The sequence below is a fragment of the Macaca thibetana genome, chromosome 13, assembly GCF_024542745.1.
Source record: "Macaca thibetana thibetana isolate TM-01 chromosome 13, ASM2454274v1, whole genome shotgun sequence".
NCBI classification, from domain to species: domain Eukaryota; kingdom Metazoa; phylum Chordata; class Mammalia; order Primates; family Cercopithecidae; genus Macaca; species Macaca thibetana.
This window is the reverse complement of record NC_065590.1, coordinates 60,534,169-60,547,444: the sequence shown is the minus strand read 5'-3', so window position 1 is coordinate 60,547,444 and position 13,276 is coordinate 60,534,169. Positions and strand designations below refer to the sequence as shown.

The 13,276-nt window shown below is 37.3% G+C and overlaps 2 protein-coding genes across 5 annotated transcripts in view; one reads left to right on the top strand and one right to left on the bottom strand.

Annotated features, from left to right (window-relative positions):
* RHOQ (ras homolog family member Q) overlaps nucleotides 1–8,246 on the top strand; it is a 40,670-nt gene extending 32,424 nt beyond the window's left edge. For 2 of the 4 annotated variants that reach the window (XM_050754293.1, XM_050754294.1), the window contains 4 exons: nucleotides 1,236–1,400; nucleotides 1,710–1,805; nucleotides 5,129–5,229; nucleotides 5,485–6,050. In XM_050754293.1, the coding sequence (XP_050610250.1) occupies nucleotides 1,236–1,400; nucleotides 1,710–1,805; nucleotides 5,129–5,229; nucleotides 5,485–5,584 (462 nt within the window). In that variant the 3' untranslated portion in view covers nucleotides 5,585–6,050. The other 2 variants (XM_050754291.1, XM_050754295.1) reach the window with 2 other exon arrangements.
* PIGF (phosphatidylinositol glycan anchor biosynthesis class F) overlaps nucleotides 6,414–13,276 on the bottom strand; it is a 36,809-nt gene continuing 29,946 nt past the window's right edge. Inside the window, exon 6 of the mRNA XM_050754296.1 lies at nucleotides 6,414–6,720. Coding sequence (XP_050610253.1) covers nucleotides 6,607–6,720 — 114 coding nt within the window. The 3' untranslated portion in view covers nucleotides 6,414–6,606. The remainder of the gene's footprint in view (nucleotides 6,721–13,276) is intronic.

Below are 13,276 nucleotides of genomic sequence, written 5' to 3'. Positions count from 1 at the left end.
CTGCTGAAACTCCAAGTGGAAGATGATGTTTTTAATATTCCCTTAGTTCCACATTTGTGTAGTTCTGTAGTGAAGCGACTCATTTAAGAGGGGAGGTGGCCCAGGCTAAAAATAAAGTTTCTTTGAAACCAGATGAGAGTCTAGCTATGCCAAAAATGGAATCCGGACTCTGTTCACTCTCGAGAATGTAAATAAGTAGAATTTTGTGTCACATAAAATAGTCTATGCAAAAAAGGATATTCACTGCCTTTTGTGATAGAGACTAAAATAACCATCAGGAGTATAGCTGTTCTGGGGACTCTGAAGCAACAGTGTAAAATGATATAGTAGTCTAACGTATTCTAATTTAGAAAGATGTCCAAGACAAAGCCAGTGAGAACAACAAGTACTGCATGATTTCATTTTATATACAGACGTACGAATATGTACAGTTATTGGTATACTCATGCATAGAAAACGAATTGGAAGAATAAACATGAAAGTATTAGGTAGAGGGAATGGAAGTTGGAGAGTAAAGGAGGATTTTGGTGGATTTACTGTATATGTTTCTCTTTTAAGTTTTCTCACACACACACACACACACAAAATTAATAAAACTATAGAAACAAGGAAAGTAAAGCTTGAAGGTCTCAGTGAAGCTGTATAGTGGTTAAGAGTATAGACTCTGGAGTAAAAACTGGCAGGATTTGCATCTCAGCTCCTTGACTTACTGGCTGTACATCCTTACACAAGTAATTTAACTTCTGTGCTTCAGTTTACTCAAATGAAAGTCAGGATTAAGGGTACTTGTGTCATATTGTTGTTATAAGGATTAAATAAGTAATCCATGAGAGAGCATATAGACTAGTGCCTGACACATAGTAAATATTCAGTATATATTAGTTATTATAAATTATAATACTTAGGCAATGTCTAGCTATATTCAATTCTTTGTGCAAACTTTTTAGTTAAAAATGTTTTTAGTGACAGCATTAGTGATCATAATGTATTTTTCCAAAGTTTTCATTGTCATTGTTAATGATACTGTCATTTTTTTTTTTTTTAACCTCACGGGTGTTCAGAACTTCACAAGGAAGAATAACAAAAACAGAGTTATCTGATTTTACATAGAGTGCCATACATTCCACTAGTGGAGTAGTCCTGAATTTGCATCTTTGACCATGTAATCTAATATACATATTATTAGTAAACAACAGAAATGTAAATACATAATGAGGCTTTTCTTTGTTCCTTAGGAAGACTATGACCGTCTGAGGCCTTTATCTTACCCAATGACCGATGTCTTCCTTATATGCTTCTCGGTGGTAAATCCAGCCTCATTTCAAAATGTGAAAGAGGAGTGGGTACCGGAACTTAAGGAATACGCACCAAATGTACCCTTTTTATTAATAGGAACTCAGGTATGTCTAGTTTGATTTTCCTCATTTTAGGATAAGCTCTTTGGCCTGCCTTAGGGGTTGCTCTCAGATAAACAGTCCCAAAGCTGAGCAAATGATACAAGTGTTTAATCTCAACTGCAAGTTAATGAGTTCTATCATATTTTTGGAAAAAATTGTGCCAAAAGAAAGCAATTCTATTCCCGGTTTTTAAAAATTAAGTTCTTTTGTTTAATCTTTTTTTGGTATGTGGGGATTAAGTGGGATTACATGCTTTGATTTTTCTTTAAAGATTTGTAATATTATCAGACATTATTGACCTTTCTTAATTAGATTGATCTCCGAGATGACCCCAAAACTTTAGCAAGACTGAATGATATGAAAGAAAAACCTATATGTGTGGAACAAGGACAGAAACTGGCAAAAGAGGTAATGGAACACTTACAGAATTTAAGCATGAATGTAAAAGACGCTAAGATAACAATAGAAGCTAACATTTATTGTGCATTTACTGTATGCCAGACACTGTGCTGAGTGCTTTACATGCATTATCTCATTTAATCCTTGCATGAACTCAGTGAGGTAGGTCTGTTTCCCCAGTTATACAGAAGAGAGAGTGGAGGCTTGGAGATGTCAGATAATTAGCCCGAGATCCTGCAGGTAATAAATGGCAGAGTTGGGTTTCAGTCCAAAGCCTGACTCCTGGGCTGAGGCTCTTAACACCTGTATTACATTGCCAATGATATTTTCCTAAAACGTCACATATGGAAAAAAGCATCAGAAATACATGTCACTACTTTCAACCCTTCATTACTTAAACATTTGCACTGTGCCAAATCAGCTCTGTCTTAAGACTCATTGAGTTAGACAGTGGAGCCACCTAGGATGACAGTTTAAATTTGTGGTTAAAACCAAAAAAATGATGACTAGGTTTGCAAAGAAATGTGTTGAAATTTCTCCAATCTTTTTATGAAAAAAGGATAGAAAATACGAAAGTTCTAAAAGTATATATAAAACAGTGACGCATGCAGTACCTTGTAGCTTATCTTCCTTTGTGCCCCAAGGCTAGGTTTACTTTTTCCCCTTTTTTCCCATTTGGCCTTAACATCATTGGATTCTATTTTTTACATGTTGTGATTTCAATAGGACTTTTGTGGAAACAGAATCCATATATGGTCTTTTTTGTTTGTTTGTTTGTTTGTTTCAGACGAAGTCTCGCTCTGTCGCCCAGGCTGGAGTGCAGTGGCTGGATCTCAGCTCACTGCAAGCTCCGCCTCCCGTGTTCACGCCATTCTCCTGCCTCAGCCTCCCAAGTAGCTGGGACTACAGGCACCCGCCACCTTGCCCGGCTAATTTTTTTTTTTTTTTTTTCATTTTTAGTAGAGACGGGATTTCACCGTGTTAGCCAGGATGATCTCCATCTCCTGACCTCATGATCCGCCTGCATCATCCTCCCAAAGTGTTGGGATTACAGATGTGAGCCACCGCGCCCAGCCCATATATAGTCTTTTAAAATGTAATATCAGGAGACAAAAGAAAGCGAGAAAACTTTTGGAGGACAGTTTTTCCTAAAGCAAAAAATAAATGGCTTTACTAACAAATCACTTCAGAAATTCCATGTATTCAATTTTGTAATCTTGGGGAGAGAAGGAATTTCTAAATGTTATAAAGATAAAAGTCATAAATGAAAATATTAATGATTTAACTGCATAAAAACTTAATACCACATCAAATGCCAGAAATAAAATGAAAAGTCATATAAACTGAGATGGATGGCAGAAAAATGGGTTAACATCCTTAGTATACAGGAACCTCTTGCATGAGTTAATCAGAAGACACAGATTCCCGTAGAAAAATGGGCTAACAATGAAAAATTCACCCCCCAAAATGCAGATTGCCACTGAAGATAGGAAATATGTTCAAACTTATTAGCAGTCAAATGTAAGCTCAATTTGCACCTATAGAATTGGCAAAAAATGAGAAATTAATTATAATACCCGCTATTCCAAGGGTGTAGTAAAATGGACTCTCTGTTGTACTGGTCGTTGAATCAAAGCAGTCTTGACAATATGCAAAATCCTTAAAATCATGGACACTTTTGATCAAGCAATTCCATATGTAAGAGTTTATCCTAAGCAAATCATTAGGATGTTGGTCAAAGGATACAGTGTTAGACTGGAGGAATATGTCTTTTTTGAGATACACTGCACAGCATGCTAACTATAGTTAATAATGGTGGTGCTGGGCGCAGTGGCTCACACCTGTAATCCCAGCACTTTGGAAGGCCAAAGTGGGTGGATCATTTGAACCCAGGAATTGGAGACCCGCCTGGACAACATGGTGAAACCCCATCTCCACCAAAAAAAAAAAAAAAAAAAAAAAAAAAAGCCGGGCATGGTGGCGCATGCCTGTAGTCCCAGCTACTTGGGGGCTGAGGCAGGAGGATCACTTGAGCCCAGGAGGTGGAGGTTGCAGTGAGCCAAGATAGTGCCATTGCACTCCAGCCTGGATGACAGAGTGAGACCCTTTCTGAAAAAAAACAAAAACAAAAACAAAAAAGGGGGACTGCATATTTCAAAATTGCTAAAAAATTTTAAATGTTCTCACCACACAAAATGGTATTTAAGGTGATAGATGTTAATTATGTTGATTTAATCATTTCACTTGTGTGTGTGTATATGTATATATAGAGAAGATATTGCTTTATACCTCGTATATAAAATTATAATTTGCCCATTTATATTTAATAATAAAAGCAAATTATTAGGGATGTGCTTAAAGAGAGCTACAAAGATGCTGAATTGTTTATAATGGCAGAAATTCCAATCTATTAAAACTTCATACTAAAATATCTGTTAAGATTTCATATTTGTTTTGTAGTTAAAGGGAAAAAAGTAGTTGCAAAACAATATGATCTCATTTCTAGACTCATCAGCATTTGGCACAGTTGCGTCCTTCTTGAAACTTTCTTCACTTGGCCTCTCGGTTTTTCTCCCCTCTCATTGGACTCTGCTCCATCTCTTTACCTCCTTAGTCCCTGGTTGGAGGGCCCCAGGGATGAGCACTCAGCTTTGTGGATGTCTTCTTCTATAGCTACCCTCCCTAGGCCTAAATGAGCTTGTCAGTCTTGTGGCTCGCACAGTCTACAACCAAAGATTCCTAGACTTCCATCTCTAGCCTGGACCTCTTTCTAAATTCTCAATTTGGTTACCCAGCTGTTTACTCACCAAGTCCATCTAGGTGGCTGAGTATCTCAAAATTAACATGTCTAAGATATGATTCTTCTTTCTCCAAGGCTGTCCTCCCAGTCACTCAGGTCAAAAGCCCTCAGCTGGGCGTGGTGGCTCACGCCTGTAATCCCAGCACTTTGGGAGCCTGAGGTGGGCAGATCACCTGAGGTTGGGAGTTGGAGACCAGCCTGACCAACATGGAAAAACCCCATCTCTACTAATACAAAATTAGCTGGGCGTGGTGGCGCATGCCTAGTAATCCCAGCTAGTCGGGAAGCTGAGGCAGGAGAATCGCTTGAACCTAGAAGGTGAAGGTTGTGGTGAGCCGGTATCAAACCATTGTGCTCCAGCCTGAGCAACAAGAGTGAAACTGTCTCAAAAAAAAGAAAAAAGGCCTGAGGTTATACTTGCCCTTGCTCTTTCTCTCATACCACACATCTAGCCTTTGGCACAACATATCTTCAGAACATATCCAGAATCCAGACACTTTTTTCTATCTCTTCCCTCTATCACTTGGTTCAGGCCTCCTCCATCTCTGGCCTGCTTTACTGGAATAGCTTCCAACTCACCTTTCTGCTTCTGCCTATGCCCCATGGTCATCTGTTCTCAACACAGCAGCCAGGGTAAGTCTTCAAAATGTAAGCCCAATCATGTCACCGCTGTGCTCAGAATCCTCCGGTCCCCAGCTCAGATTAAACGCCAAAGTCCGCACTGTGGCCTACAAGCCTCTGTTCCCTCTCTGCCTTACTCATTGTTCCCCAGGCCTCCTGGTCTCCTTGCTGTTCCCTCAAAGTTCTGAGAACCTTTGTACTTTTGCTGCTCCCTCTGCCTGGAATGTTCTTCCCTATGGATATGATTCATTCTTTCACTCTTTTCAGGTCTCTGCTCAAATACCACTTTCTCAGTGTGATCCTGTTCCTTGACTACTCCAGGCATGCTCCTGCATCAGGATCTATCTGCCTGGAGCTCTTCCCCTAGGTATCCCTCACTGCTCAAACTTCCCCATTGAGAAGCCTCCCCCGACCCCCACTACCACTGTCCTCAGCACTCCCTGCCTCCCTCACTCTGCTTTTTCCCCACAGCATTTGCCACCATCTGCTCTGTATTCCCTCCCGTGTGCCTCTCACCCAGCAGATGTCAGCACATGTGGACGCCACACAGCAGGGACTCTGCTCTTTCGTTCAGTTCACTGACATATCCCCAGGACCTAAACAGTGCTTGACATATAGTAGATACCCAGTAAATATGTGGTGAATGAAATAATTTTTCATAGAAAGTCTGGAAGGACATACACTAGTATTTTAAAATCCCCTCTCGGGGGTTATGAACATGGACGATGAACGTATTCTTTTCGCATAGCTGTATAACTTTCTTTATAATGATGTGTTTATGTCATGCCAATTGTATAAACATGATTTTATATATTTGTGATTTTTTTTCTCCCTCCCAGATAGGAGCATGCTGCTATGTGGAATGTTCAGCTTTAACCCAGAAGGGATTGAAGACTGTTTTTGATGAGGCTATCATAGCCATTTTAACTCCAAAGAAACACACTGTAAAAAAAAGAATAGGATCAAGATGTATAAACTGTTGTTTAATTACGTGAGAAACATCTTCAGTGGCCAAGGAAATTGTCCATTTCTCTCAGAAAGCAAATGAAATGCTACAGCTATACCCAGACCTTTTATAGGTAATGAAGCAGTTCAAAACTTGAAAGAAAACAAAACCTGTCCTCAGAATTCTATAAAGGTTATTAAGAATGTTCCTTAAAGGTTTAAGAAGCAGTAAGCAGCATCTGAAGCCACAATCTATTATAAATACTTTATTTCAACTAGAAGGTACAATCTCTCAGGGGTTTCATAGTTTAAAAAGCTACAATCACATCATGTTGTAACTACATAAAAAACAGTGCTGTAAATGGAACTGCTTGGCTTTGACCATACACATTTCTGCACAGCCCTTACAGAATCTGCACAAAGAAGTATCTCCCTTTGCTCCAGTTAATTGTTCTTGTACGTAAGTTGCTTTCTATTCCAGTATATCCAGAGTGGTGAAATAACAAGGCCAGCCACGTAGCCAAAGGTCGCTCCAAGCGTACAGGAGATGGGCCATACCTGAGGAGAGAATGTATGAGATCAAAAAAGAACAAATGTTTTTATTATTACTTGAGCACAAGTGTAACCTAAATATTTCTATATTAAAGCTTAATGTGCTTTCTTAAAGAATGCCAAAAGTGTAATAAGGTCATAATTGCATTTATCATGAACACTAAAAATGTACACATTTTAGTTAATGTGCATTAAACTGTAACAAGGCTCTGGCAATTGTAGATTTAGTTTGACGCTCCCCAAAGTGCATGAGACACATGCTAAAATTACAAATTAAAATTTTGGGTCAGACTTTGCCATAATGCTGGACTCAATTTAGCTCTCTGAACTAGTTGGTAATTTTTTTTTTTTTTAATTCCCACTTTGGCTGTGTACATCAAATGAAATGAGAATTGTGTATGTTGACCAAATCACAAGAAACTTTAAGTTGTGTTAAAGAGGGAAGACCTAGAATCCAAGCATGTTACGTGAAAATTGTAACAGAACAGCTGCTTCCACCTTTCAGATATTGATGTTGGAACCACAGCAGAAGTTATAGAATGACAACTTATATACACATCTAGAATGTAAGTTAAACAAAATACCGGCTTCCAGAGACCCATTTTCTCCAGCCATATTACATTAGGCTAGAAGTAATTAATTTTGAATTATTTAATCTACAAGCAGTGCATGTGTTGGTCCCTAAGTGAAAGGCTCTGCTTAAAAAAAAAAAAAAAAAAAAAAAAGTTGGAGAAAAATTTTCATGTTCTTCTGTGAAGCTTATTTGGTACACTGGAGCCATTTCTAATCTTTCTCTGGGGGGAACAGGCCACAGAACTGTGTTAGAGGTGAACCATCTTAATTACTAGTTCTATTACCTAATTCAGCTTCCTTGTTTGGTCTGCTGTGGATCTGCCTTATTGCATATGCCATGCATCAGATAATGGTGTTAGACAAAGCTTCATTGTGAACAACCTAATGCATTTTAGAGAAACAATCTCATCTACACATTTTTTTCTAGCCTTTCCTACATTTAAACTTGCTGTTGCCTAAATTATAATTTTTTAAATGTCTTTGGTGGGCTTCTGTTAATTCACATGACTTAAGCTTATAGCTATGTCTACTGCACAGATTGGGTAATGGAACACTAAACTTTTATACTTGAAAATGACAGCCTTAAATGCTCATATCAGTCACAAATCTAGGATGTACTGTCTTGTTGTATGTGAGCTTTGTAGAGATTTTTAAAAATATAAGCATCACCTTTCCATTGAAGAGTGGAGAGAGTCTACTGGATGACTGGCCAGGAACTTTCTCTCTGCATCAGACATTTGGATGTCTTCTTTCTTCCAAGAAATGGTGGTTCACATTAAGTATCATGGCCTTACGTATGCTCAAATGGAATCTTATGTAACTTTCTTATTTAATTTTGGTCTGCTATTTTTAGATAAAATTGAAAGGAATTGTATAAATCAATTAACATATTAGCTAAGTTGTCCAACACATGGTATAAAGGAATTACAACAGTAAACTATTATACATTTCGAACTTGCCTTTGGGGATTTATGAGGATTTTTTTGGGGGGGCTCCAATTCATATCTCTGAAACCCTTCACACTTGGTTTACTAGCCATTCAAAGTTAAAAGTCTAGAATTTGTCCTGCCCTAACAGAAACAGATTAGGAATTTGTCGACACAAACTGGTGTCACCTGTTTCGTGACTGGGCTTTGGTTTCCTCATTATAAATATGGGAGGTAGAACAGAGGTCTCCAACGTCTCTCCCATTTATCACAATAATTTTCTTATTCACGGTAATCATTGTTGGACGTTACTTTTTCAGTTTCACATTCTCGAGATGGTAAAAATCATGTATATAGATTATCAGAACTCTAAGCAAAGATGACTGTCGCATCTGAAGCTGAGGTGCCTTAGGTACTCTACTGACCTTGATGGGTTTGGAGTTCCCTATTGCTTATCAAGAGCTTTTTAACTGCTTTGGTTCCTTAGTCTTTTTGCAAAAATCCTTCCTGTCACTTCAACTAAAAACCAAAGATTTGTTTTCTATTAATAAGCAGACTAGAGAAAAATTGCCTTATTTTCAGATGCATGTCTTCATTAAAAGCTTAGATTTCAATAGAAAATCAGATTAATCACTGAAATGACTATTTTAAACTAGTGAAATATCTGGGAAATAAACTGCTTCAAAAATATTTTATTGACATGAATTTTGCTAGTGAATACAAACACACTGCCTCAAACAAGGCCATGTATGAAGGCACTTACAAGAAATTTGAGTTAATCAGTGTTTGCATATAGAGAATTAGTTCTAAAGTTCTTAAAAATACATTTAGGGGCTCCCTGAAATCTTATTTAATACTTTGCTAACTTACACTCTTGTTTTATCTCCACAGGTACATTTTAGGTTAGCTCATGGTGAATTCTATTTACAATAAGTAGAGCTTGGATTAATGGGTTTTGTTATGAATTATCTTAGTTACTTTAGACAGTGTTTCCATTTGATTTTTAACTATTTAAAATACCAAATTAAATACCAGTTTGTTGGTTGTTACTTTTAAATGATTGTTGCTTTAACAGTGTCCCTTCTTAACACATGGGGTTACAAATAAAATACTATGCATAGTTTACTGTCTACGTAAAGCACTGAACTTTTTACCTTAGTAGTTTTCATTTACTACCCTATGTAAACATTTGGGATAATACTCTTTCCTCTGTTTATGCTGAGAGTCTACTAGTCATTGGCAAAGTATGAGTCCCTATACTCTGTTAAAACAGCTCCCTGTTAAAGTATAGGGAGAATAGTAATCCCTCATGAATCCCAGCTAGATTCCAATTTGGGTTACTAAATTGTACTTTAATCATTTTGTAATTTCAGTATGGCTCTTTGTTCTCAAACACATACATACCACCACACACATTCTTTAAACAGCTGCCACACTTCACTGCCAACAGAATGCCAAAAATGAAATGTTAAAATATTTTGTCTAATGAAGGGTTACAGCTTGGTACGCTTGGTTATTCATGTTATGCAAATCAAGAAGTATATGCCATCAGCACACTAAAATGTGGAATGGCTTTGAGGACTGGTAAAGATGGGTCAGTCTTTGTACTTACAAGAGTACCTGCTTGGCTTTCCTGAAATAAGCATTTCTTAATTGTAACACTGTCATTTTTTAGAAGAGAATTTCTGGGGGCCAGGTGTGGTGGCTCATGCCTGTAATCCCCGCACTTTGGGAGGCCGAGGCAGGTGGATCACGAGGTCAGGAGATAGAGACCATCCTGGCTAACACAGTGAAACCCCATCTCTACTAAAAGTACAAAAAATTAGCAGGGTGTGGTGGCAGGCGCCTGTCGTCCCAGCTACTTGGGAGGCTGAGGCAGAAGAATGGCCTGAACCCAGGAGGCGGAGCTTGCAGTGAACAGAGATCATGCCACTGCACTCCAGCCTGGGTGACAGAGAGACTCCAACTCAAGAATTTCTTTAAGGGCAGTTTTCATGATTTTTGAAAATCAAAACAGATTATCAAAATAGGGAACAGCAAAAGGAGAGAGGCTGCCCACTAAGAACTATTCCTCAAGCAATTTCCTACTGATTTTCTTATAATTATTCTAAAGATTTTAAAACTACACTATGGCAACAGAATTCATTTGTAAATCCTAGCTTAATCATGTATTTTCATAATTAGATCCTGAGGTTTTCCTTTAAAACTATTTCCTTATGTCACATATAGAAATGTTTCTATTCAACGTTCTTCATGCCACAAATAGGATTTTTTTAAAAAGTGGTATCTATTAAACACATAATTCCGCTGCAGTGCTATAAAGATTTCTCTAAATTATGGTAATCTGAGATGGCTTTATATAATTATTTTGTTTCAAGAAAATAGAAAACTTAGAACAAAGGCATTCGTGAAAAGGAAGTCATTCACAAGTGTTTGCCACCAAAATGACAAGGGCCCAAGCACTGGAGGCCAGCCTGGGCAATATAGTGAGAGTTTTTTATAAATTTTTTTTAGCCAGTAAATAGAAGAAACAACCTATGGTGTATAATCAAATATATTACAACTCAAGTGGGTAAAATTATTTAAATTACCACGAAGAAGAAAAATCTATTTAAAAAATAAGTGGTACGTCAGATGTTAAGTGACCTTGGCCAGCTCATTTTAACATCTGAGCCTCCGTTTCCCAATCTACAAAACAAGGACAGAAGTACCTACTATACTTAAAATGCAAGGCTGAAGTAATCTCTTAAAATTTGTCATGAAAGCTATAACGTACCATGTATCAGTATTCTGTATATTACATGTTTTAACTTGAAAAAATTAAACTTACACGAACAGTATTTCTTCGGTCACTGACACTACTATGTAATAAGTAGAATCGGCAGTTTAGAACAAATAGTTCATGAGTAATATGTTATACTGTGTGGTAGGAAGTGGTAGGAACTATTCCCTTACCCTTATAAAGCAATCATCTTTTTTTTTTTTTTTTTTTTTTTTTGAGATGGAGTCTCACTCTGTTGCCCAGGCTGAAGCGCAGTGGCACAATCTCGGCTCACTGCAAGCTCCACCTCCTGGATTCATGCCATTCTCCTGCCTCAGCCTCCCGAGTAGCTGGGACTGCAGGTGCCTGTCACCACGCCTGGCTAATTTTTTGTATTTTTAGTAGAGATAGGGTTTCAATGTGTTAGCCAGGATGGTCTCAATCTCCTGACCTCGTGATCCACCCGCCTCGGCCTCCCAAAGTGCTGGGATTACAGGCGTGAGCCACCGCACCCGGCTGTAAAGCAATCATCTTTAATACATGCTGTTCTTCATGTGAAATGTCTGTTACAAGAGCAAATTCAGGAGCTATACAACATACTGGCATTACGTTAACCATCTGTAGCCTCACCTCAGGAGGAGGAATGATTCCCTGCTGCTAGCTGTCATTTTTCATAAATTTTAAGAAACAAAATAAGTACAGATAGTGGTTTTAAACTAATCATTAGTAGACATGTGTTAATTTTTAAAGGCTCATATGAATGACTCCATTCATTCAAAACTATTTATTGAGCTCCTACCTTAACCCAGCTCCTACCTTTAATTTTGGATACATTTTAGTATAAATTCTTAAAAATGTGTTCCAATATAATAAATATTACTTATAATTTTGGGGGAGACTTACACTGTCACAGATAACATGGAGAAACTGACCTATCTGCAAATCAGAACACCTACAGACATTTAGAACAACTCACGACCGTTAGGATTACTGTCTCTCTCTCCAGATAAAAAAGAAGATAAAATCCAGTTCCCAATCTCTCATGAGCTACTTTTCAATGTTTTGTTGATTGTGCTTATCACAAATTTGTATTTGCATGACTGAGAGAGTTCATCTTTCGAAGCTGCTGACCTACTGGTTATAAATAATCATTTATATTCTCCTCCAAAATTGGTCTTGAACAGTATGTTGTTCCAGATATTCCTAAAGTAAATGTCATTGTCTGATACAGGAATACATGCACAAATGAATCTACTCATCATGATACATTTCTCTAATTAAAAACCTGCACTCATCCATGTATACATTCTTCTGTGACTAAGAATACTACTTTAGGAAGAGTTATTTGCGAAGGGGTGTGTAGTTCCTGGTCTGGAATTCTTGTTAAAATGACACTAAAAGGTCCTGGTCACAACTCATGCAAACGAGTTAACCTGGCCAGCATTATTCTCTCACATGAAAGTCCTGTTAGCAGAGCATTATCAACATGATTACCCTGCAATGAACATGCCTTTTAAATCCAAAATCATTTCATGCCAGTTAAGTGTTAACACATTTTTCTCATGCTTGAAACATAAACCAGATTCATATAAATGAGTATTTTATTTTGGTCTAAAACACAGTATCATCCCTTTGGTAATGGAAATACCAATTAATGTAAAAACCTGCAGCTCTTCAAGCAATCAAATCCATCTTAGTTTTAATCTACCTCCAGCATTTTGCAGTAATTCATGTAGTTATAGTCCTATGATTTCTAGTGTCAACTTATGAAAGAATTATCTGTGGCATCTGTGACTTTAGGAAATGAATATACATGTTTCACAAATATTAAATTTCTAACCTGGTAAAACTGAAAAAAAAACAAAAAAAAAAAACCCCCAAAATTGTTAAATACAACAATTCCTCATTTATCTGGTATCTGATGGGAATAAGTAAAAATATTTTAAAACAACTTTAAATTGTTTCAAAGACAATCTCAGGTGTCTAAAATTCAAAATCTCCAAATTCAGTTATTTAAAATACTTTATATCAATTTTCCTTTTTACCTTCATAAGAAATAAGCGTCCTAGAAGAGACTTGATTATTTGGTTCAAATCTTTTTAAAGATTGTAGCACTGAAGTCCATAGTTTAAAGGCATGTGTGGATTTGTTAGGGACAAAAGCATTGCATATTAGCTTTAAATATTCTCCTACAAATAAATTATGGCCTAAAATACAGACACCACCACAATGGTCAAGGCATTTAATTAAAACAATGTGGGGAAAGAAATGAAATATAACTACTTTAGCTATTCCAAAGAGA